Source organism: Corvus moneduloides, chromosome 10 (assembly GCF_009650955.1).
Source record: "Corvus moneduloides isolate bCorMon1 chromosome 10, bCorMon1.pri, whole genome shotgun sequence".
Lineage (NCBI taxonomy): Eukaryota > Metazoa > Chordata > Aves > Passeriformes > Corvidae > Corvus > Corvus moneduloides.
The window spans coordinates 9,599,218-9,620,662 of NC_045485.1; the positions used below are offsets into that span (position 1 = coordinate 9,599,218).

The 21,445-nt window shown below is 41.2% G+C and overlaps 1 protein-coding gene across 7 annotated transcripts in view; it reads left to right on the forward strand.

The window, feature by feature from the left end:
* NYAP2 (neuronal tyrosine-phosphorylated phosphoinositide-3-kinase adaptor 2) overlaps positions 1-21,445 on the forward strand; it is a 136,859-nt gene that overhangs the window by 68,351 nt on the left and 47,063 nt on the right. For all 7 annotated transcript variants that reach the window (XM_032119593.1, XM_032119589.1, XM_032119592.1 and 4 more), the window contains one exon: positions 13,043-14,140. In XM_032119593.1, the coding sequence (XP_031975484.1) occupies positions 13,043-14,140 (1,098 nt within the window). The remainder of the gene's footprint in view (positions 1-13,042; positions 14,141-21,445) is intronic.

The following is a 21,445-nucleotide window of genomic DNA, read 5'->3' on the forward strand; positions in this document are numbered from 1 at the left end:
GTGTGGGCTTTTCTGCACGCTCAGTGCAGAGCCTCACTGCTTCAGGGCTCAGGAGAGTTTATAAGCCTGGTCACAAGCCCAGGTCCAAACTCCTGGAGAATTCACATCATTCTGCCGTGGAATTAGCAAAACCATCTCAGCAACCTAAGAGCAGTGTTGGGCATAACACAGACATATGATATTGGAGATTTTCTCAGGCTGATGTCCTCTGACTTTACAGGTCATTGTAGCCCCTGGACATGCCAACAAGGCAAGGAAGTGTGAGCCACTTATTGATGCAGTCACCTGGGATCTAGGAGAGAGTATTAGCACAGGTTCCACATCATATGAAAGTCACTAGGCTGCTTTTAGAGCCAACCTAGCCCTGGAAGTACTCCAGATGTGCTCTTTGAGGTCTCTGAAACAATAATTTCTGCTAGAAAGACCAGAATGAAGAGGGAGTCTCTGAAGAAAGCTAAAGTGTGGGTGGTCTTGTTCACTGCATGATTAATTTGCAGCCTCGATAGACAGACCCTATGTCACTGTAAGGTTATAATATCAATAAATCCATTCATTGTCAGCAGGTCACTGTACGTCATCATATTTGTGACTTTATTTCATTTTTTATTTTGTTTATACCTCAGGGGACCATAATACTGAAATGTTATTCGCTGAAATACTATGAAATACTAGATTCTTGCATTATTTTGCTTCACTGAATGGCTCTGAAGTCAAGGCCAGGAGAGGAGGGGAGGAGAAATCCAGGTTAATTCTCTTGCCTTATTTTGACAGCACATCATGAATTGTTAAGTAAAATGAAATGCCTCTGAAATTGCAAAAATAACAATCTGAGAATACTCCTACATTTCTGTTTTGCATATAGTCTTTGACATGTTTGTCTGTTAAAGGCATTGTGGACAAATGAGTAAGGGCCTGAAAGATCAGACTGAAATCCTAAAGCCCCTGTTTACTCTCAGAGCTGGTCTGTGATAATAGATATGCCTGGCAAAATTCATTTGGAATTAAAGGAAAAAAACCCACAAAACAAAACTTTTTATTCTACAGCAAATACATTGGATTTCCACCTCTTTGTTTTACCTTATTTTTAACTGGCGCCCTAATTCTGTTCTCACTTTAACAAGCAAATGAGACAAATCCTCATGGAGTGAAGCATGACTGAGCTCTGGAAGCATTTTGTGCCGCCTGCACTCACACAGGCTTTACTGGGAATTCACAGTGCTTACAGAATCACATCCCAAGAGATTCAAGTCTAGCTCCAGGTGAGATCCTGTCATGGCCAGCCTCTGTTTCATTGGTAATTTCTTTCTAATGACTGTTTGAATATAGCAGTCTTCATTGGTGGACTGGTTTGCTGTTTTCATCTCTTCCACTTGGCTTAATACTGGATGACATCGGGCAACATATGCCTGACATGGTGCAACTGTGTTTGGCACTTCATGCTTTTCTGTCCATCCGTGTACAAACAGTGCTATGCTGGGGTAACGTGCACATCACTGACAGCTCCACAGAGCACAGCTTCCTTTCTGCAGTGCCATCAACTTGCCTGGAGGTCACAGTGTACCAGCCTGGGCTTTTCATAGATGCAAAAGGGGAAGAAATAAAACTATGCATGCATAATTTTGGTGCTAATTTTAGTGGCCATAACTTTAAACCACTGGCATGTCAAACAAGAAGCGCATACCCCAAAGTCTGATGTGATTTGTAGCTGGCTGCTAGTTCAGGGAGGGGAAAGGCTGTAAAAAGACGGAGCATCTAAAAAGATGGAGCATGGTGTACTTGATATCAGCACGAGGCGTAGCTTAATATCTATTTCCAGTGCCGTGGTATAATATTTGCCATGACTTCCATCGCTTCTCTGAGATAATCATAAATACTCTACCTTCAAGTTCACAGCCCTTTTGCATATAAAAATTGAAGAATTATACCTCCCCTTATGCTTCCTAGTAAAACCAAGCCTGTACTACAAGTACAGGACTCTCTGAGCATGAACATGCGTGAAAAAACCCAGCTCTGTTTTGGGAGCAGTATTACCTCTGGGTTGTTGGCCCTAACAGAGTTTTGTGGGATTAAGGAGATTGCTGGCATTCTCCCCTCCATGCATGGCTGTAAATGGAGCTCTCTCCCATTTCCTCTTGGTAGAATACCAAAGGATGCACTGGCTATAAACCTTGCCATAGAATCACTGGGGTGATGCCAGAAGTCTCGGTTTCAATGAGATTAGGATTTTTCTTATGACAATAAAAGTCTCTTAACATTTGAATTGTGGTGAATAGGATGGTAAGTAACCTTTTGATTAAAAGAGAAAATCCACAACCATGAAAGCAAACATAGGAAAGTGCGCCAAGCACAAACTCGAAGCTATCGAATTATGTGGATGCAAAAGTTTGATAATATGTCTAGCCTGTTTATTTTCTTAATTATGAATGTTTGCAAACAAAGGCATGAAAACTCAAAATGTTCTATGATTCTGAATTTGTTCTTTTCTATTAAAGGTGAAATAATTTTTACTGGTGGTGTGGCCAAATATCTGCAGTGACTCATTGCTAAATGGTCCTAGTTCTGCAAATGCATGCTTGCAATGTCAGTAAGTGTTATGCCAAATGGAGACTTGTGTAAAATAATACTAAGCATCATCTCCCAGGGGTGTAAGTGGAGGAACAGCCACTGGCTCAGATGACCTTGAGCATTTGATTTGTCCCTCAGTGTCAGAGATTCCTCCTTTGTAACACAGAGATAGTGACAAAAGCTTTGTTTAGTGAGGTAATTTGCGATCAGCTTATGATGAGAGAGTTTCTGCTCACGTTGAAAACTTGAGTGATGGGACACTGCTTTTGTGAGAAGCACTGTAGAAAGAGGCTTTTGAATGAGAAGGGAATATGTGAAAAACACTGTCCTTGTTAATGTGAAATTCCACACACCTGGCAGGGTTTCATTTGTGAACTCAGGGCTTGGTTTCACTGTGGAAACCAAGACTTCAAGCAGTTAATTAGTGTAGGAACTGCTCAAGTTCCCTTTCCCAACCTCCTGTTGGTATAACTGATGCTGCAGATTGTGAATAAGGATGGCAAAATCTGAGCTGCCATTATGGTGCAGCTCTGAAATGCTGAATGCCATGGGTTTATAGAACAGACAGTCCCAGGAGATGGTGTGTAACAACCCCCACAGAGCTCAGGCTGTTCTGAGCTGTGCTCTGCCGTAGACGGTGCCTCAGTGCACAGAGCTTCACTTCCGAGAAACAACAAAATGAAATAGGCTGTAAACACGAGGTTGTAGCAATAATGTCTGCTTTCCCCTTCCTTTTTGTGCTCCATCTTTGCCGTTTCATCCTCCATCTTGCTTCTCAGGTGGAACAATGAGGTCAAGCCTGACATTTGAAACAGGAGCTTGTTGACATTTTCTCCTAAAGCTTGTTTGGAACAAGCATACAGCAAGCATACAACGCTGTCAAAATGGCACTGTCCACTGCAGTTACACCAGGTGAATTTATGGGGATTAGGCCCATCTGCTTGACCCTTGTAGATAACACTATTACAGGCTCTACTAGTTTCACTACACTATCTGCAAATAAATGCAGGATGAAATGATAGAAGCCAGGCACGCAGAGAAGCTCTGAGTGTGAGGCAGCTGATAAAGTGTGGCCTGTCTGTAATCTTGTCAACACTTTATTTAGAGTTGAGGAGGGGAGAGGAGTCACCCCTATGGAGATGGAAGTAAAATTAATTACTGGGAGGCATTTTTCCTAAAGGTGATTGCAGTGACTATTTCATACCACTCAGCCTCTGACCATAGTGCTGTTGCTATTACAACTCCAGGCAATGCTGCCTACCTCTGAGCTGCTCTGGCAGTGTTCTGTCCACTTGGCTGTCATCATATTCACCCATTCTGCAGGGTCAGTTTGTGGCCGTTTGGTGGAGGAAAGAGTGCTCCTTTCACTGAACTCTTGTTCATTGTGGCTCATTTGCTTTCTGATACTCCTGCTGTGGTGACTCATCTGACCCTGGCCATCAACCTTAGTGCTTTGTTTTGAAATGTGAACTCAGTGGTGGCAGAAGGACCTGCCGGATATGTCAGTCAGTGGCAGCAAGAGGCTCTTTGTACAACTACCTCAAGGAAAGAACTGTACAGAGCCCACTGAATTTCTGGGGGAGAGGGGGTTGCTGAAATCTGTTGGTTCCTTGTCGCTGGTTCAGGTGCCAAGGAGGCACAGGAGCCCGTGTGCAGCTGCTGTGCCTGTGGAATAGTTGGACACAGCACATCTCCTGTTGAAGTCCCCATGAGCTCAGTGTTCTACACAAGACCACCTTGGTAGGCCTGCCAGTTTGATTTAATGGGCTGCAATTATTTTAGAAGCTCGGCAAACAGATTGTTACTTATATAAGCAAATAATGCATTTGACCTACTTATGTTAGCTGTAAATAGAAGATAGGCATTGCTGTGGATCTGAAAAACGAAGAGTCTCATCTCTGGGTAAATTATTCAAGTCTTTGCATATAGTAATTGCTAGTGTTCTGGTCTGGTTGGTTGTGAACCAAAACAACAAATCAAGTGAGCAAATACAGACTATTTTTCTAGATAAAAAAAAGTAGGTGAGTTGAACTTACTTCATTTCATTTAGCATTTGTTTCATTTAGCATTTGTTCTTTCTCTAGCTTGATTTCCTTCTTTACCATTTCTCCAGTAAATAATGTTGGAGTCCACTATTTGGGCGCATGTCCTGGTTTTAGAAATCCCCCAGAGCCAGGAAGTCTTGCAGAGATTTGTTTCGTTCAGTGTGTCTGTAAGCACTGGGTCAGAAAGCCTGTGTGCTGTACCTTCTCCAAGAAGTTCATGAAAGTTCAGCAAATGATTTCCCACATGGTTGCCCTCAGCTGTCACAGCCAGTAATCAATAGCAGTGTTGTTCCTGTGAAGCCAGGAGCTGCATTCAGACTGGAGTCTGCCTCTGTTTACAGGAGCTGATACCGCTGGGACCTTCAGTGCCTTTGTGCGGCAGGTAACACAGAAATAAGCAGCTCACCCCTCAGAGGCTCACTGGTATCAGTGGTGTCCTCTACACACCAAGTTCATGTGATGTACATGTCTAAGGCATGTGTTAATGGGACTCAGCTCTTCACACACCCCCAGAAGCTTCCCTTTCTGGACAGAGGAGAGATTTTTTCTTTCTACAGGCCAACAGAAATGTTGCTGTACTTGCGGCCATCCCATGGCACAGCCTATAGAAACTCAGAGCAAATACAGAGCCTCACCATTCTCTGTGTGATATTCAGGGAAAAGCTACAGGATAGCTGCAGAGAGGGAGAAGGGGCAGCTAGTGCAGCTCCATGAGAACTGCACCGTAGCAAAAATGCTGATTTGGAGGGTGGGGAAGGCTGGTGTCATCCATCATTCTCATTGTGAAATGCAGTCAGTTTGTGGGGAGCTGCAAGAATAGAGCAATAGCAGTTAATTTACAGTAAACCAGCAAACTCTTCAGGTTTCATTTTCACAATGGCAGTCAAGGCTCCATAAATGCTGCTATAAACTAGAAGCGCTGATGTTTTTGCTCTGTGGCTGTTTTACTGTACTCTGCTGTGAACATGTTTAACCCCCCAGTGCTTCAGCTCTATATAGGTTCCTTCACGAGAGACACCAACAAACAAGCACATAGACTTCATAAATTAATTTGTCTGCCTCCATGATTCAGTAGTTCTGTTTGCACACTTCCCTAATGATGCTTGTGATAGAGAAATTTCCATACCAATTGCCTTTCTCTATCTAGAATTCCTTCAGAGTATATAGAGTCACAGAAATTTTTATTGTCACTGTAACTCTGGTTGCAAAATCTGTTTTGCATATTGCAGACTTCAGAATGAACCAGAACTTTGAAAATACTCATTGCATGTGTGGGTGTGAGGATCTTTCCCCAGTAATCCTCCCACCTCTCTGTCCTCAGAGCCTCTTCCACTGGAACTTCTTTAACTTAAACCCATGTAGTGCCAGAGATCTGGCCCCTTGTGTCTGGTCATATTAGTTCAAGGATATTTTTCTAGATGGGTACTCAGAGAGTATCCATCAGAGGGTACTCGGATAGTAACCTAAAAGAAGTTACTATGAGATTTTCGTTTGCCTCCATTTGCACTCAGCACATCAGTTTTCCTGTAAAAGGAGGATGATTCAAATTGACTATTCTTTCCTTAATTATCCAAAGCCTTGCTTTTTCTGCCTTTCCAGGCTTGTGCCAACTCACAATAACTTTTAGCCTCAGTGAATAGTACAGAACAGCTTGATTGCAAATAACTTGTAATTATTTCTCAAATACCCTTTTCTTTTTTTTCTTTGCCTATTCAGTGTTATCTGGAAAAATCAGGGACATCAGTTACTCATTCTTTAAAAAGACTAGGATGTGAAATTCAAAATATAGGAGAGCACGAGGCCGGGCATTCAGGAGGAGACATTCACTTTGTAATGTTTTTAAGTTTTTGGAGACCTTTTCACTGTAGGAAAGGGTAGTAGGCCAGGTAGATGTACAGAGAAGCGAGGGCTGTGAAGGAGAAAACCTGGAAGTCAGTCTGCTCTGGAATGAGGCAGTTCGGGTAGGGAGTCTCTGCGCCATGCTGATACTCCAAAGGTTTTGACATATCCAGGCACCTCTGGGTCTGCCTTTGTCCCAGTGCTGCAGAGCAAAGGATTGGCAGCCCCTGTTGTGCTGGGAGGAGGCTCTGGCAGCAAGGCACTGTGCTCTAGGCTGGCTTTTGTGAGTCCCAGGAAGGTATGGCAAGCCTGGCATAACGCAGAGTGTAAAGGCCTGTGGTGTTGGGGCTGGGAGTTCAGTTTTGTGGCCCAGATACACAGCCCTGAGCTGACCCTGGGAGCAGAATGTCTCCAACTACAGTGCCTGTCAGCTGCAGTGGTTGTACTGCTGGAGTAATGCAGAACAGGATTTAACTGCAGGCCCCAATTCTGCTCTCTGTTGTACTGAGGTTTAATTCTGTAGTATCACTCCTAGAGCCACTAGCTCTCTACCACTTTGAATTAGAGCAGAAATCAATCATTTTAAAAGCCAAAAGAAGTCATAGCCAAAAATAAAGGGACCTGAATACTTTTGAGGAAGTCTCCTTAATCATAGCCTTGAGACATACAAGTGGCATGTCAGTATTATTTTATGACACTGACTTTTAGTCCTTTCATTTTCTGTATAGTTTTGTCCTTTTTAAATGCCCAAATAATTTCCAGTAAGAGCTAATAGATTCAGGAGGGCGAAGAAATATGTACTGCTTGAAACCATTATGCTAAAACCACCTATTGCCTGTTTGAATTAATCAGATGGTTCTTTTATTCCTTCCATGTGCTTCCCTTCTTTTAGAGCATCCTTTAGGAAAGGAGGAGGGAAAGGCCTTGTGTCCATGAGGACGATGCTGTTTTGAGAGCCAGTTTTTTTCTTGAGAGAAATACATTCTCTGATGTTACTTCGAACTATCGATGATGTTTCAATAATCACTTGTTAAGATGCATCTTTGAGTGTATATTTTATGGCTATTCACAGTGTAGGAATATTTGCCTTTAAATATTCTTGGAGAAGAAAAGATGCATGTTCAACACTGCAATAACTATATTTAATTTTTTTTTTTTGTTTTCTACTGTTCCTTTCCAATGATAGGAAGCCCTGTGCAAGTTTTGATATAAACAAATTAAAATAAAACCCTTGTATAAAAAACCTTAGAGCCTAACCTGGCAAAAGAGAAATATTGAAAAGTGGCATTAAGGGGTAAAATGGCAGGTGAGGCCCTGTGGCCTGTGAAAAGAGATGAATTAAACTCAGGTCTCCTGAGTGCCGATCTTTTGCACAGTTCAGAGGACTGTGCCTTTTAAAATTCAATTGCACTAAGAATATTCAAACTTCATCTACAGAGATAATGAAATCTGACCCAATATAAGCACTAGTGCACAAATGCACTTAAGATCCTGTGCAACTCTGAGTAACCCCGCTGGCTTTAATGAAATGAACTGCTTGTTCATAGTCTTGAACTTGCACATATATGTATAGGCTCTGTGCTACCCTAGAGCTGGATGTTCCCTTATAACTATGTGATCTAAATCAGAATCTGTGCATCTATGATTTCAGTATCCAGAACATTCAGGGTTTAATTAAAGAAATTCTATTTCCTTTCACTCCCAGAGGCTCTTTTTGATAAAGGTACCCCCCAAAATAAAGCAAGATTAATTCCTTCTGCATTTAAAGTCACATTTTTAAGAATTTTAAAAAATTTTAGGCCCCAAATCATTCCTCCTTTGAATCTATAGCCTCTTGCAGAAATTGAAAGGGAGGAATTTTCCTGTTACGTGTGGTTTTATTCTCTTTGTTACAGTAAGCAGCACAATTCACTGGATTGGTCTGTGAAATGCAAAAGCTGGAAAATACCCAAAGGACAATATAAAATGACAAAATTAATTTTAATTTTTAGATGTTTTCACTCCTTGTACCATGAGCAAATAAGAAACAACAATCTGACAACACCTTTTCATATTTCAGTCTCTCCTTAAAGAATAAAAAAATACTTCAGAAGGATAATACCAGAAGCATTCTGTATTTCCAAAACTAACTATGAAAGGCAGATTATCTGGGTATGTCTGAAAGTTATGCATAACCTTTGCACTACAAATATCTAATTTCAAAAATGTCATATTCTCCTTCTTCAGTAGGGCATCCATGAGGCTATTTTAAGCACTGTGCTTCTTGCTTCGAGATGAGAACTGGAGTTACTACAGCTACATCTCTTGTTCCCCTTGAAGTTTGTTAGAGCCAGATAATTGCTTGCAAGGAGTGCCCTACTAAACATAGAGAGTTCCTGCCCAAGCAGTGGGAATTCTGGGGAGTTCACTTGTGTTTGCAAGGGTCATTGTGCCTCCAGTTTATCAGCTGTGGTAGTTTGGGTGGTTCTGATGCAAACAAGGAGGTGCTGGCACAGTGTTCCAAGCTCCCGCAGCTGGGGCAGCTCCTGTGGGGACAAAGGACCATGGAGCAGGTGCTGAACATCATTCCCTGAGCAACCTCCCATGTGCTCAGACTCCTTACAGGCCTGGTGCTGCCTTGTGTTTGTGTGTGTCTGTAACAGAAGCTCTCACAAGAGGTTTGTGGTGCACTTTGAGATGGATGTTTGAGGGAGGTTGCACCTGGCGGGGAAAGAAACAGTTCTCACCTTTGTTTCTTCTACTTAGCTTTGGATCAGGACCTGTGTGCTCTGATGTACAAGTGGCAGAGTCTCAACACAAGTTACTGGCAACACTTTCATCAAGGACATAGTAATTCATGTTGAAAAGCACTTAATTACTCCATGTTTAGAGCAGACAACACGGCGGTATGTGTATCACTAATATGCCAGCGCTTTGCTTTTCATAGAAGTTTATGTTCCCAGCAGGCACTGAATGCTTTTTCTGCCTGATAAATGTCAAGTACTTTAACAATCTTGCCTGTTCCTCTCTGGAGATTGCCAAATAATTTCGTTTTGTTGGGTGTGGGATCTTGCCAGGGCTTCTGCATTCATGCACATCTATCCCTGACAAATGTTGGTAACATAAGAACTGCACAAATACTCCCTGCTGCTTTCATTAGCCTTGCACAGCTCTGTTTAGCTGCAGGATTTCTGTTACTTTTCCCTGTTATTCTGGGCTGGAGTGGTAGTTCATGATCCATGTTCCATTAACAGGTGTGCTGTAGTGTTCAGCCCTTGCCATGGAGCTGTGTTTCAGAGTAGAAACCTTTGTTAAATAACTGTAAGTGTCTTGCGCCTTAGCCTTCTTAAAGATAATTCAGTTTGCCTCCTGAATGTCCTCCCGCAGCTGAGGGAGTTCCCAGTAGGTGTGAACAGTTCCTCTGTTCCCAGTAATGATAAAAAGCTTTCTTTGTTATTTACTCTATCCATTTGCCTGTGTATTTTCTCTAGGAAGTCTTACAGCAGAAAATGTTCACGCTCTGTGCAGCATATAGGAAGCACCTTTTTACCTTTTAAAGTTTGTAAATATTTAAACAATTGAGTTTAAAATTTCAGTTTGAAAAGTCCAATTTGTCAAGAAGGGAAAAAGATCTCAGTAACACATCACCTCCTGGAAATAGATGGTTTAGTAAAATAAACTACAGCAGAGGAAAAATGCTTTAGATAGCAAATGGAAAATAAGTCACCTTGTCATGTTTTACTGTCTTATACAGCAAGACTGGGTCATTTGACCTTTTTGTTGATAATGTCACCAATATATTCTAGGCTAATGCTACATATCATGCAATGGCAGATGAGGCTCTGTGTGTCACTGTGGTACTTAATTTCGACTCATGCAAAAATACAAGACCAGATGGCAGAATGTCAATCGTTTTTCCTTGACATTTCTCATTTCCTTGTTTGTAATGTAATAACCTGTGGATGTTGTATATGGGATCTCCAGTGCCTAAGGACAGGCTTAGACCATGTCTCAGAACTTCTTCAGTTGGATAAAAATTGTGAAAATAGAATGAGGGAAGAGGAAAATATGATTTTTCTAGCAATTTAAAAACACAGTACTTGTGACCACTTTTGGCTATTTTAAGAAAAAATATCAGTTAACATTAGCCTTGAATGACCACAGCACATTAACATTCATCCAGATAAAGACATCAAAGAATGGGGTTGTGGCTGTAAGACAGAGCACATTCTCAGCATGACACCTGTGGCACAGAAGATGTAAAAGGCAGCACTGGGAATAGGGATCTGAGGAAGCAGAGGAGCAGCAAATGTTCCTTTCTCAGGTATCCATTAGTTATGGCAGTGTGATGCACAGGGAACTGAAGACTGCGAGAAGCCTTTGTATACAAAATACACAATTTTCAAATGCAGCTAAATTAGAGTTCAGGTCATGTATGTGTTCACAAATGATAGGCAGTTTGTGCCAGTTTCATTGACTGTCTTCATTTTAATGCCAGCAATCTGAATAAGATTGCTTTTGACAGGGTTGTAAATCAGATTAACAGAGGTTGGAGAGAGGACTGAGATCATGTTTATGCTAGTAGAATATATACAAACATAATATACAAATAAGAGACTAAACAGAAATGTAATCATGATTTAGCTGGAAGCAGGCAAGAAAAATCTGCTGGTACTGTCAGATACATCACAAGTAATATTTTCTGCAAAACCCAAATGATTCTGGTAGCCTACATCTTATTCCCAGAAGTCTAGCCTAATACAGTCAAGAAAATTAACTTGGGTTAATTAAAAAGACAAATTTAAAATGCATTAGGACATACCCACATAGTGAAAAACTATCTAGCTACCAAACACCCTTATCTGTGGTAGTTTTGGCATGTCCCTAGCCTGCTGAGAAGTGGAACACATTAATTGGAACCATCATGAAAGTGTAATACAATTTTTTGAGTCTTTTTTTTTCTTTTAATTCTGGCAAGATTTCTTTTGCTTTTTGTTCTGTTGTACCTTAGTTATGTGTTAAGCTAAAACAAATGCTGCTGACAAAGAGTAGTCTCATTTCTTTGTATACATACACATTCACAGCTCCTTATTCCTGGACAAAACTTGTTTATCATCTGCCTTTACTGCTATGCCTTGTGGGAATTGAATAGAAGTTATTTAGCAGATCAAAGCAAAAGTGTGAGAAAGTGATAACACTGTTTGAATCCTCCTCTGATAGTGACCAAATCACGTTAGTAAGGTGCTTTAATGCAGGTGTCTTCCAGCTCTGAGCCAGCGTCCTCCCAGACTCAAAATGCTGTCTTTGAGCTGGCAGAGCACTGCCTCACTGCTGGCTTTAGTAATATGTTTAAGGCTGTTTCTAAAAGAGGTTTCAACTCCATGAATGCTGCCTGCCTGGTTTAATGTCAGACATTTGCTGACTGTTTGCTGATGGGTCAGCAGAAGAAAATTTCTGGAAATTTCTTTGAGCATTGAGTTCAAAGTGGCAGATATGCAGCAGTGAATTACAAGGAGCAACAAAATTTGGAAATGCAGGAAAGCTGCCATTCTAACCTGGCCACTAGTTTAGTTTTGTGTGTTTGTTTGTCTGTTTGAACTGGGGAACTTACCAATGAGGTATCAACTACCTTCTAGAAATATAAACTAGGTTTAGTGTATGTGATAAATTTTGTTTCTGAACAAGTTTGTTGAGTCTGCTTAGGATAAAAACTGACTTCACTTAAACATTTAATGAGGCATTTTATTAACCCTAACATTTAATGAGATGTTTTATTAGCTCTTTATGCAAAGTGAACAAAATGCAATTTGCATGAGTTTCTTTATTGTTTAATTCATAAAGGATAATTTCCAAGAAACCCTTGACCTCTAATTTCAAATGAATTTCATCTCAATCTTTTGAGTTATAATTTCTAAACCAAGGTTTCTATAAGCAACCTGTGTGGAAAGGATCCGAATCTGTGAGATACTTTGTTATTCCTTGACTTCACAGAAATCTCATTAACAATAGAATAGAGTCAAGATAAATCACTAGGATTATCTCAACAGCAGATTTTACAGTGTGTGTATGAGTATTTTCTTTCTCAGTTAGTGATGACACAATCATTGTGCTTCATGCAAGAAGTTACTATAAATAAAAAGGTCTTCATTCATCACTTTGTCACTGCAGAGTTACATCAGTGTCATTCCAGTATGACTGTCCAGGATCTTAACTGTTCTCTTGGAGCCAAAAGGAGTTCATTTTGACACTAGTGTTATGTCATTGGCAACTCTTTTGGTCTTTAAAATCCCACAGTGATATTTGAAAAGCATAATATTTAAAAATGGAAAGTCCCCTGTCCCAAAGAGTTTGGGAAAGAACAGATGTCTCGGAGGAAGGGAAGTGCTCACTAGTTACTTAATCCTGGAGTGTCAGAGCATTCTGGGGGAAGTCTAGGAGTGTTTTGAATCGAGCGTTATTTTTGTAGCGTTCTATTGATGTAATACCAGAGAAAACCAGCAACAAGCTGGTCTCAGGAAATCCATTCCAGAATTATGACACTCTTAACAGAGACCCTATAGTTGACAAAGTGTGTTACAGGCTTCTGTCTAGTTCATGTTTTGTTCTGTTTTCAGTGTCAGCCAAACCAAGACCTCACAGTGATGAGTACACAAAGAAGATTCCACCTCCTAAGCCGAAACGAAACCCAAACACACAGCTAAGCACATCTTTTGATGAAACATATATCAAAAAGCATGGCCCTATGAAGACAACACTCACTAGGGATGCCTCGCTCTCGCAGGTCAGCAGTCCTGCTCCAGATACAGAGGAAGAAGAGCCTGTTTATATTGAAATGGTTGGGAATATTCTCAGAGACTTCAAAAAAGATGAGGATGACCAAAGCGAAGCAGTCTACGAGGAGATGAAATACCCTATATTTGATGATGTAGGCCAAGATTCAAAATGTCAGTGTGAATATGATCATCACACTTGTTCTTCTCAGTGTGCTACTCCCACAGTGCCTGACTTAGATTTCACCAAGTCTTCAGTGCCATCCACTCCCAAGGGCTTGCTTTGTGACATACCCCCGCCATTTCCAAACCTGCTTTCTCACAGACCTCCACTACTGGTGTTCCCACCAGCACCAGTGCAGTGTTCCCCAAATTCTGACGAATCTCCTCTAACTCCACTAGAGGTCACAAAGCTTCCTGTTTTAGAAAATGTGTCTTACATCAAACAGCAAGCTGGAGCTTCTCCATCTTCACTGCCACCTCATACACCAGGACATCAAAAACTGGAGAAAGACCAGACAGTATCTCATGGAACTAGCACCCCTGGGCACACCTCCTCACCTCCTCATCCTTCTACCTTATACAGAACGCAATCTCCACACGGTTATCCTAAAAGTCACTCTGCCTCACCTTCTCCTGTCAGTATGGGTAGGTCTCTTACCCCCTTAAGCCTCAAAAGACCTCCACCTTATGACTCTGTACATTCAGGAAGTCTCTCAAGAAGCTCTCCATCAGTGCCTCATTCTACAGCCAGAAACACATTGCAAGAAGGAGGAAAGATGGTCAGTGTCTCGGTCAGCACCTACGGGTCATCATCTCAGAGCAGTTCCCGTTCTCGGACACCCACCAGTCCTCTGGAGGAACTAACCAGCCTCTTCACCTCAGGACGAAGTCTCCTGAGGAAGTCCTCCAGTGGCAGAAGATCTAAGGAACCTGCAGAAAGTAAGTCCTTGATGTAATTTTTCCTCATTCTTCTTTGTATAATAATATCTGCCACTGTATTTTACTAAATTGAGTGCTTGAAAACATTAAATATCTCAGAAGTCTGAATTCCTTATATAAATTTCTTGTAATGAAAAGAAATATTATTATTGATAAAATTGCCCTCGTCTTCATACTGTTACATTTTTAAGGTTTTTAAGTATGTATACTGCACTGCAGAAGTACAATTCATGGCTTGGTCTTGTAAAAAGAGTCAGTTTTCATTAATTTTTCCACAGCTGTAAAGGTTCCATGGGAGTTGGGATCTTCCCACCATGTCACATGCTTTCTTACTTGATGAATGCTAAGACAATATAAGCAGCTTGCGGCAAAATAACCGAACAGTAGCTGTTGAGGGTTATTTGCAAAGATCCACTGATTGCCCTTAACTTCACCAGAAATCCTGGAAAATATGATGGCAACCAGAGGTACCAGTTTAACCTTGGTTAAGCCTTGGGCAAAGGTTAATGTCAATGATCTTGGAGGTCTTTTCCAACCTAAATGATTCTGTGATCCTGTGTAAACCATTCCTCTCCTTCCATGTTGTGCCATGGAATATCTCTTTCAGTTGGACTGAAAGATGGTTGGGAGGTTGTGCTGTGAATTGATCTGAAAACCAACATGCCCTGTAATGCACATAACCTATAAACCCATACAGGAAGAAAAGCACAGAAGGAGACTGTGCAGGAAAACTTTAAGCCAATATTGACTTGTCATATGCTGTGTCATAAAATCAATGTTCCATATGCATTCAGGTTTACACCATGTACACCATGTACTTCTGAGCTAGTGAAATACGGAAACTCCTTTTGAAATCAATAGGAGTCACATGTGTGAAAGCAGAACCTGGCACCAGTATTTCTGTTGCAGAAATACTCTGTTGCAGAAATGTTCCTGTTCAGTGGGTGTCCTGCAGTGGAAGGTCGTTCTAACACCTCCTGTCTCACTGCAAAGCAGACTTGGGATGCTTTCTCCTGCACTTAAATCTGTTTATGACTTTGAATTCTTGACACCTGCCTAATGGAAAAGCTGTCTTTGGAGAGCAGCTGATCTTGTGTTTGTGTAGGCACTATATTGTGGCTATTGACAGCTCTAACATATTCAATATGATATGATAAACTGCGCTGGTTTATACCTGATAAAAGAGAGTGTTCTGGTTTCCAGACTGCTGTATCACTATGGAAGGGAAGTGAATTCCACACTGCATTTCTGGTTGTGTTTGTGCCACTCTGTTATGTCACTCATTGCAGTGTGGTCACAGCACTTTGGGCCATGCTCAGGGTGCTCAGCAGGATACCCCCTCTGGGTTTCCATGGGCAAAGTTGTCTGCCTCGCACCCCTGCAGCTGAGTGAGGACATGCCTGTGTGTAAGAATGGAGAAGCTTGGTGGCAATGGGTTGGGTTGGCCTACAACACATACCTCCTGACTCACAGACTCCACTTCTCCAGCCTCGGTATTATTCTTATTTATCTCTGTGCACATCAGGAATAACGACTCTGCAATCAGAAGGTGAAGGTGAGAATACAGTTAGCAAGATACTGAGAATACTAGTTGGTGCAGCAGTTTGCTTAATTTGCCTTTAGTTTTTCATGGCCTGCAGTCATTAATCCTGTTTTATGAAAGTCTCAGCTCCATGATTCAGTAGGGTTTCATTAATTGATTTCAGTAGTAACAATACAGTAACACCAGATTTGGGTGCTGGATGAAAGTAAGTTTGTATCTAAAAGGCCAGATGATTCTTGTAATTGGGAACAATTATGGGCTATGTGATGTGACATTTATAAATAATTTCAGTGAAGTGCTAGGGAGATTTTGGCAGGTAATACTGAACATTATTAATCATTCTTCTCATTCAGAAGTGAGCACAAATCCACTATAAACCCCATGCTACACCAGATATACCCGGTGACGTTTGTATGCTCACCAGTGTAAGCAAGTTTGGAACCTGGAGAAATTCTTGCCATGACCATTGCAAGTCCTGGGAAATTTCAGCATATCTGTGCTGCTGTCTCATACCTATCTCCAGAATATGTTTTCTATATTCTACTTGACTGAAATTGAATGCAAAACTTTGAAAGGACTCTTCACCGATAAATTTAAACTAAATCTTGCCCTTCAGATCTGTACCGAGAACAGCTTTGTTGGCCTCTCAAGGAGCATTCTCTTTGCTCCTTAGGAAGTAGAAATGTGCTCCTTATTGGCCACAAATGGTAAGAACAAGAGAGATATGAAATTGAAATTATGATCATTCACTTTAAGAAGAACACATTCATGTTATAAATAGATACCAGTGGTGAAAAGACTCTGGAGTGCAGCTGTGTTGAGTAAATGAACAGACTGCCCATCTAATCCGATTGTAATTTGTCTGGTGTTTACAGTATGACTTAATCCTGTGGGATTACTGCCCTGAGCAAGAATCAGGTTTGTGTTCAGATATTGCAGAGGTAGAAGACACTCTAAGATTTTCAGAAAACACATACAGGTCCAGCTTTATGTCTTGCAATTCTATATTGAAATGATCCACCATAAAGAATCTAAACTGGGAGATTTGAACATGGCATTTCACCAGACTGCCACATTTACGTGTCATGATTTACATGGTGATAGACAGGGGAGGCTGGGCTACTCGTCTGATATGTTAAAGAAACCGTGCTCCTACAAATCACCCTGGAAGCCTAAGGCACTCACACCATTCTGGTTTGTTTGTTTGAAGCAGTGGGAGAGCAAACACAGAGTGAGGCTAACTGGGACTGCCCCCTCAGTGTGATTTGTTCTCAGAATACAGAAAGGTTTCCAGAATCTAGAGGATAATAAGCACGAAAAAAAGGAAGTATAGGACTCTTACAAAGTCATGCTAGGAATTAAAAATATTTGCTCCTAAAATGTAAAATTATTCAGACCACATCTCAAGCAATTTTCTCATTGAACCTTCCAAGACTCTGCCCCCTGTGACTTGTCTAAAGTTCTCACTACCATATGCTAGTATGAAAGAAAAGCACAATACTAAATTTTATGTTCAGCTGAGTTGATTTGGAAAATATTTCAGCAATTACAGAGATAATTGTCTCATCTTTATGGTTACTGCAACTGATTTTGTGGAAATTTGGCATCTAAGTCCAAACTACCAATTTATTTGTTGGCTTTTAATTTGTGTCCTTTTTGAGTGTTTTTTTTTGGTTGGTTGGCTGGGGTTTTTTGTTTTGGTTTTGTTTTGATGAGGAGGTGGAACTACACAAAAACGATTTCTGCTCAAAAGCTTTAGTATAAAAGTAAAGCTGCCCTTTTAGCTTTTCTGTATTTTTTACTTCACTTTTCTGTCATTTTTCCATTTTTATCCCCCTCTATTTCTTTAGGGGTCATTTGCATTATTGAGAAATTGGGATAAATCAGTGATACTAGGGAGCCTCAGAGCCATGTCCTCTGAGGATATGATCTTTGATTGAAGCTCCAAACATTGCTGAACACACTCAGCATCCACTGGCTGCAGCTGTGATGTGCAAATCTGGATTTTATAAGCAGCTCACTTATTGTCCTGTTTTCTAAAAACCCTCTTGTATGCTGTTAATATCTTAAATATACATTACAGCACAATTATGAAAGTGGGGAGAAAAGAACAAAGAAAAGTAAATTGTAAGGCCAAATCAGACATGAAAAAAAGTTGGTGGAACATTATGGAAAAAAAAATGCAAAAAGATGGAGACAGCCCTACAGAAAACTGAAGAAAGGTGTAGAACAGGAAGAATGTGAAAGAGCAGAAAAGATAGATATTACTAATTGTCATTGACTGTTCCTTAATCCTTCCTGCTTTTGTGTGGAGTAATATGGCAGTGTGCCCTAACACTTGGCAGACCCCTATGAAATACAGTATTAGTCCTCAGAGGTCAGAGGGAAACTGTTTAAAGGGTACCAACACTGCCAGGTGTCCTTGGGCTGCTGCACTGTGCCCTTTTCTGATGCAGCTGGAAGGTGTTTAAGTATGGCCACTCAACCCAGCTGTGTGGAACCACACAGAGTCCCTTTGTTGTCACTGTGCACGCTGAGTGTCTGTGTTACCTGTGTCCTTCAGTGGAGAGGGCTTTATGGAGGGAGAGGAAATAAATGGTCTTAAGATTTTCTGGAGCTGTATTTGCTGCTTCTGTCATTTCTGCACCATAGAAACACACTGTACTCCATGAGAAACTAGCACTGGAGTCATGTGCCTGAAGACATCCCCACATCCTACAGCGCAGAAGAGAGGCTGCTGTGCATCTGCACTGCACTGGCTTTCAGGCTGTGTGTGGCTCCAAGGCTTTCTTTGTGAGATGGTCCTGTAAATCCTTGTCAGGACCAGCCTTTTTTTCTGTATATTGATTGTTTCCATTTGTTAAGGTTTCCGTTGCCTCACAGTTTCCTGGGAACTTCATGCCAGTTTTGAGTGATTATTGCAAACATTCACCCTAATGAACTGCACAAGAGAGCAGTGACCTCAGCTGTGTGGGCACAAGGTGGGAGATCAAAACAAGTGATGCACAGCAGCTCAGGGGTATTTTTCCTAAGCAGCTCTGCAGGGCTTCAGAGCTGCTTTGGCTTTTGCCTACACAGAGTTTCACTCTTCAGCTTCTAGTCACATATAGGGAGGAAATTTGTGAGCGTGCTACTTTGAAAAATCAGTTATAGTGATTGAAAATTGGGATAATTAGTAACATTTCCTGTTCCTGGCTGGCACCCACTGAATTAAGAATCTAAACATATCAAATAGTATGAGGAGAGGAGCTGAAGGAGCTCAGTTAAAAGAGAGCTCAGGCTGATTTCGGGCAGCTAGTATTGGATGTCCCATTCCTGTCAATGTTCAAGGCCAGATTGGATGGGGCCCTGAGCAACCTGATCTAGTAAATGACATCTCTGCCCATGGCAGGGAGGTTGAAACTAGATGATCTTTAAGGTCCCTTCTAACCTAGGCTATTCTATGTTTCTCAGTCAGCTTTGGGTTTCTTGTTAGATAGAGCAATGTGATGGAGAACAGAGTTTGCGAGATGCATCAAGTGAAAATTCATCCTACGTGGGCCCATTTAATCTCCATCTTTATGAATTAAGTCCAGAATGAGGGACATAGGGCAGGATTTCAGTTTATGTATTTCTAACAGAGTAAGAAGGGTGGGATTGGGATGGCATTGTGTGCATACCTTCTCATTTGTATACCTGCTCATCCTCTGGTGTTCTGAGGAGGAAAAGCTTGCCTGCAAGATGAGGCTGGCCATAAAACCCATTATAGATATTTCATTAAATCCATTTCTCAACTTCTGCACAGCTGAGTCAGCATTAGAGACTAAAATTTGAATGCCTACTTTATTTATAACCTCTGGGTTAATTTTTTTTCCATACTTTCATCTAAAGGGATGTCAGCCTAATTCTCTGACCCTTTTCTGCATTGTAGCAATTGATTCTATGTAGTATGAATGTTATATTCCGTTTAATGAGACAGCAACAGCTTTTCAGAAATAATACTGCATAACTGAAGTTATTCCTGAACCTTTGAGCCAGAGGTGTACTGACTTCTCCATCACTGGAGAAGCATCCATTTCCCTAATATAAGATTTTGTAATCTGATGAGCTATGATATGTGTGGGATTAAACGAGGTGATCAATACAGGCACATCTCATTTAACAGTCCTGAAAGTAGATCTGAAAGCAAACACGCAGTGGGAGCAGGGGAAAGTGCCAGAGGAAAAGGTAAAGAAAACCTGAGCTTTGAAGAGAATGACACTCATCCACTCCTGGAAGGATATGATTTTACCACAGTTAATTCCATTTAGTTAAACCCGAAGAGGGCTATGTTGCTGCATCTATTCTGATCTACAAAGATATCAGCAAGCCAAGGAGTTGCAGCATCAGAAATACTTCTTCAGGTGCTCACTTGTGAGTGCATATTTGGGGCAAGAGCTGTGGACACCTGCATCCACAAAGGCCATGATCTTCCTGGCCTGCCAGGGTCACTTGGGCCTCTACAGCTCTGTCCTTCCCTAAGGGACAAGTCTCTTGGGGGCTGCGCCATGATGTGGGACATCACTGAAAATGCCTGAAGTGTACACATAGGGATGACCACACGTGGTCAGCATCCTTCAGGAGCCAAATTTCTGGGAAAAAACAAGATTCACTTTGCAGTTCAGTGGTCTTGAGTGCTCCTTCAGCCATGCCTGCTGTTGTCCTTCCTCAATAGTCCTTAGATCCCTAGAAAGGGAAGGTGTGCACTGGACTAAGTATTTTGGGCTGGATCAGCTAATCCAGCCAGCTGGAGACTCTTGTGAGAGCTAACATGTGTTCCCCAATTAGCAATCACAGATAATAATTGGAAAGAAAAATCATAATGTGTCAGTAAGGTCTTTCAGCTAAGCCCACAAAAGGCAGGAAAACATTTCACCTGGGCTTGTTTACTCTAAGGGGGAAGGAGTGAACTGCAAAGCAAAGGTACAAAGGGGAAATGTGCAGAAGCACCCACAGCAGCCCTGTGGCACCTTGCACATCCCTGTGTGATAATTCCATGTCACAGCTCCACCATCACTGCCCCATTTTGCATTGCACTCCAGCAATTCCATCCGTTCTTGGCATCAGGGGTAATGTCAGGTTTAAGAACTTGTTTCCAATGGATAAATCAATGGACACCTGTTCCTTGATTGAAATGCATGCTATGTGTTTGTTGTCTTGCTGCTTTCACACAAAAGTGAATATGGCCATTTTAAGGGCATTTAGTCGTTCAAGTCACTGATGGTGGGAGGTTCCTCCATACTTAGAATGAAGGAATGTCTTTGTTAGACGCAGTTATTAAAACAGAAAACAAGCATTTTGAGATGATATGCAATACTTTTGCTAATTGGTACCATGGCATTGTCTCCCCTTCTAATTCAGCAATTTAGGCTCATCAGGAAATCAGGCCCTCCTGGGATTCTGAGGGTATGCAGAAGCATTCAAGAAGACATAATTTCATAAATAATTGCTCAGGTTTTTCTGGAAACAGCTGCTGTCTCTGATTGATGTATACAGATTTATTTATTCCTTCTGTTTATATTACTTGACTGCTTGATACAATTTCTTTTTCTGAAGAAGAAATAAACTTGTAAGGGGTAGAAAAGAAAAAGAGATAAAGCTATTCTCTCTCTGTTATATTTCAAGTAAAAGATGGTTTCAGGTAAAGAAATGAAAAAGACATCTTCTCTTTAGGTTTAATGTACAGTAAGATGTGAGATATCTGGAAGTTGTTAAAAATAGAGGGTGAAAAATGCCTTAAATTC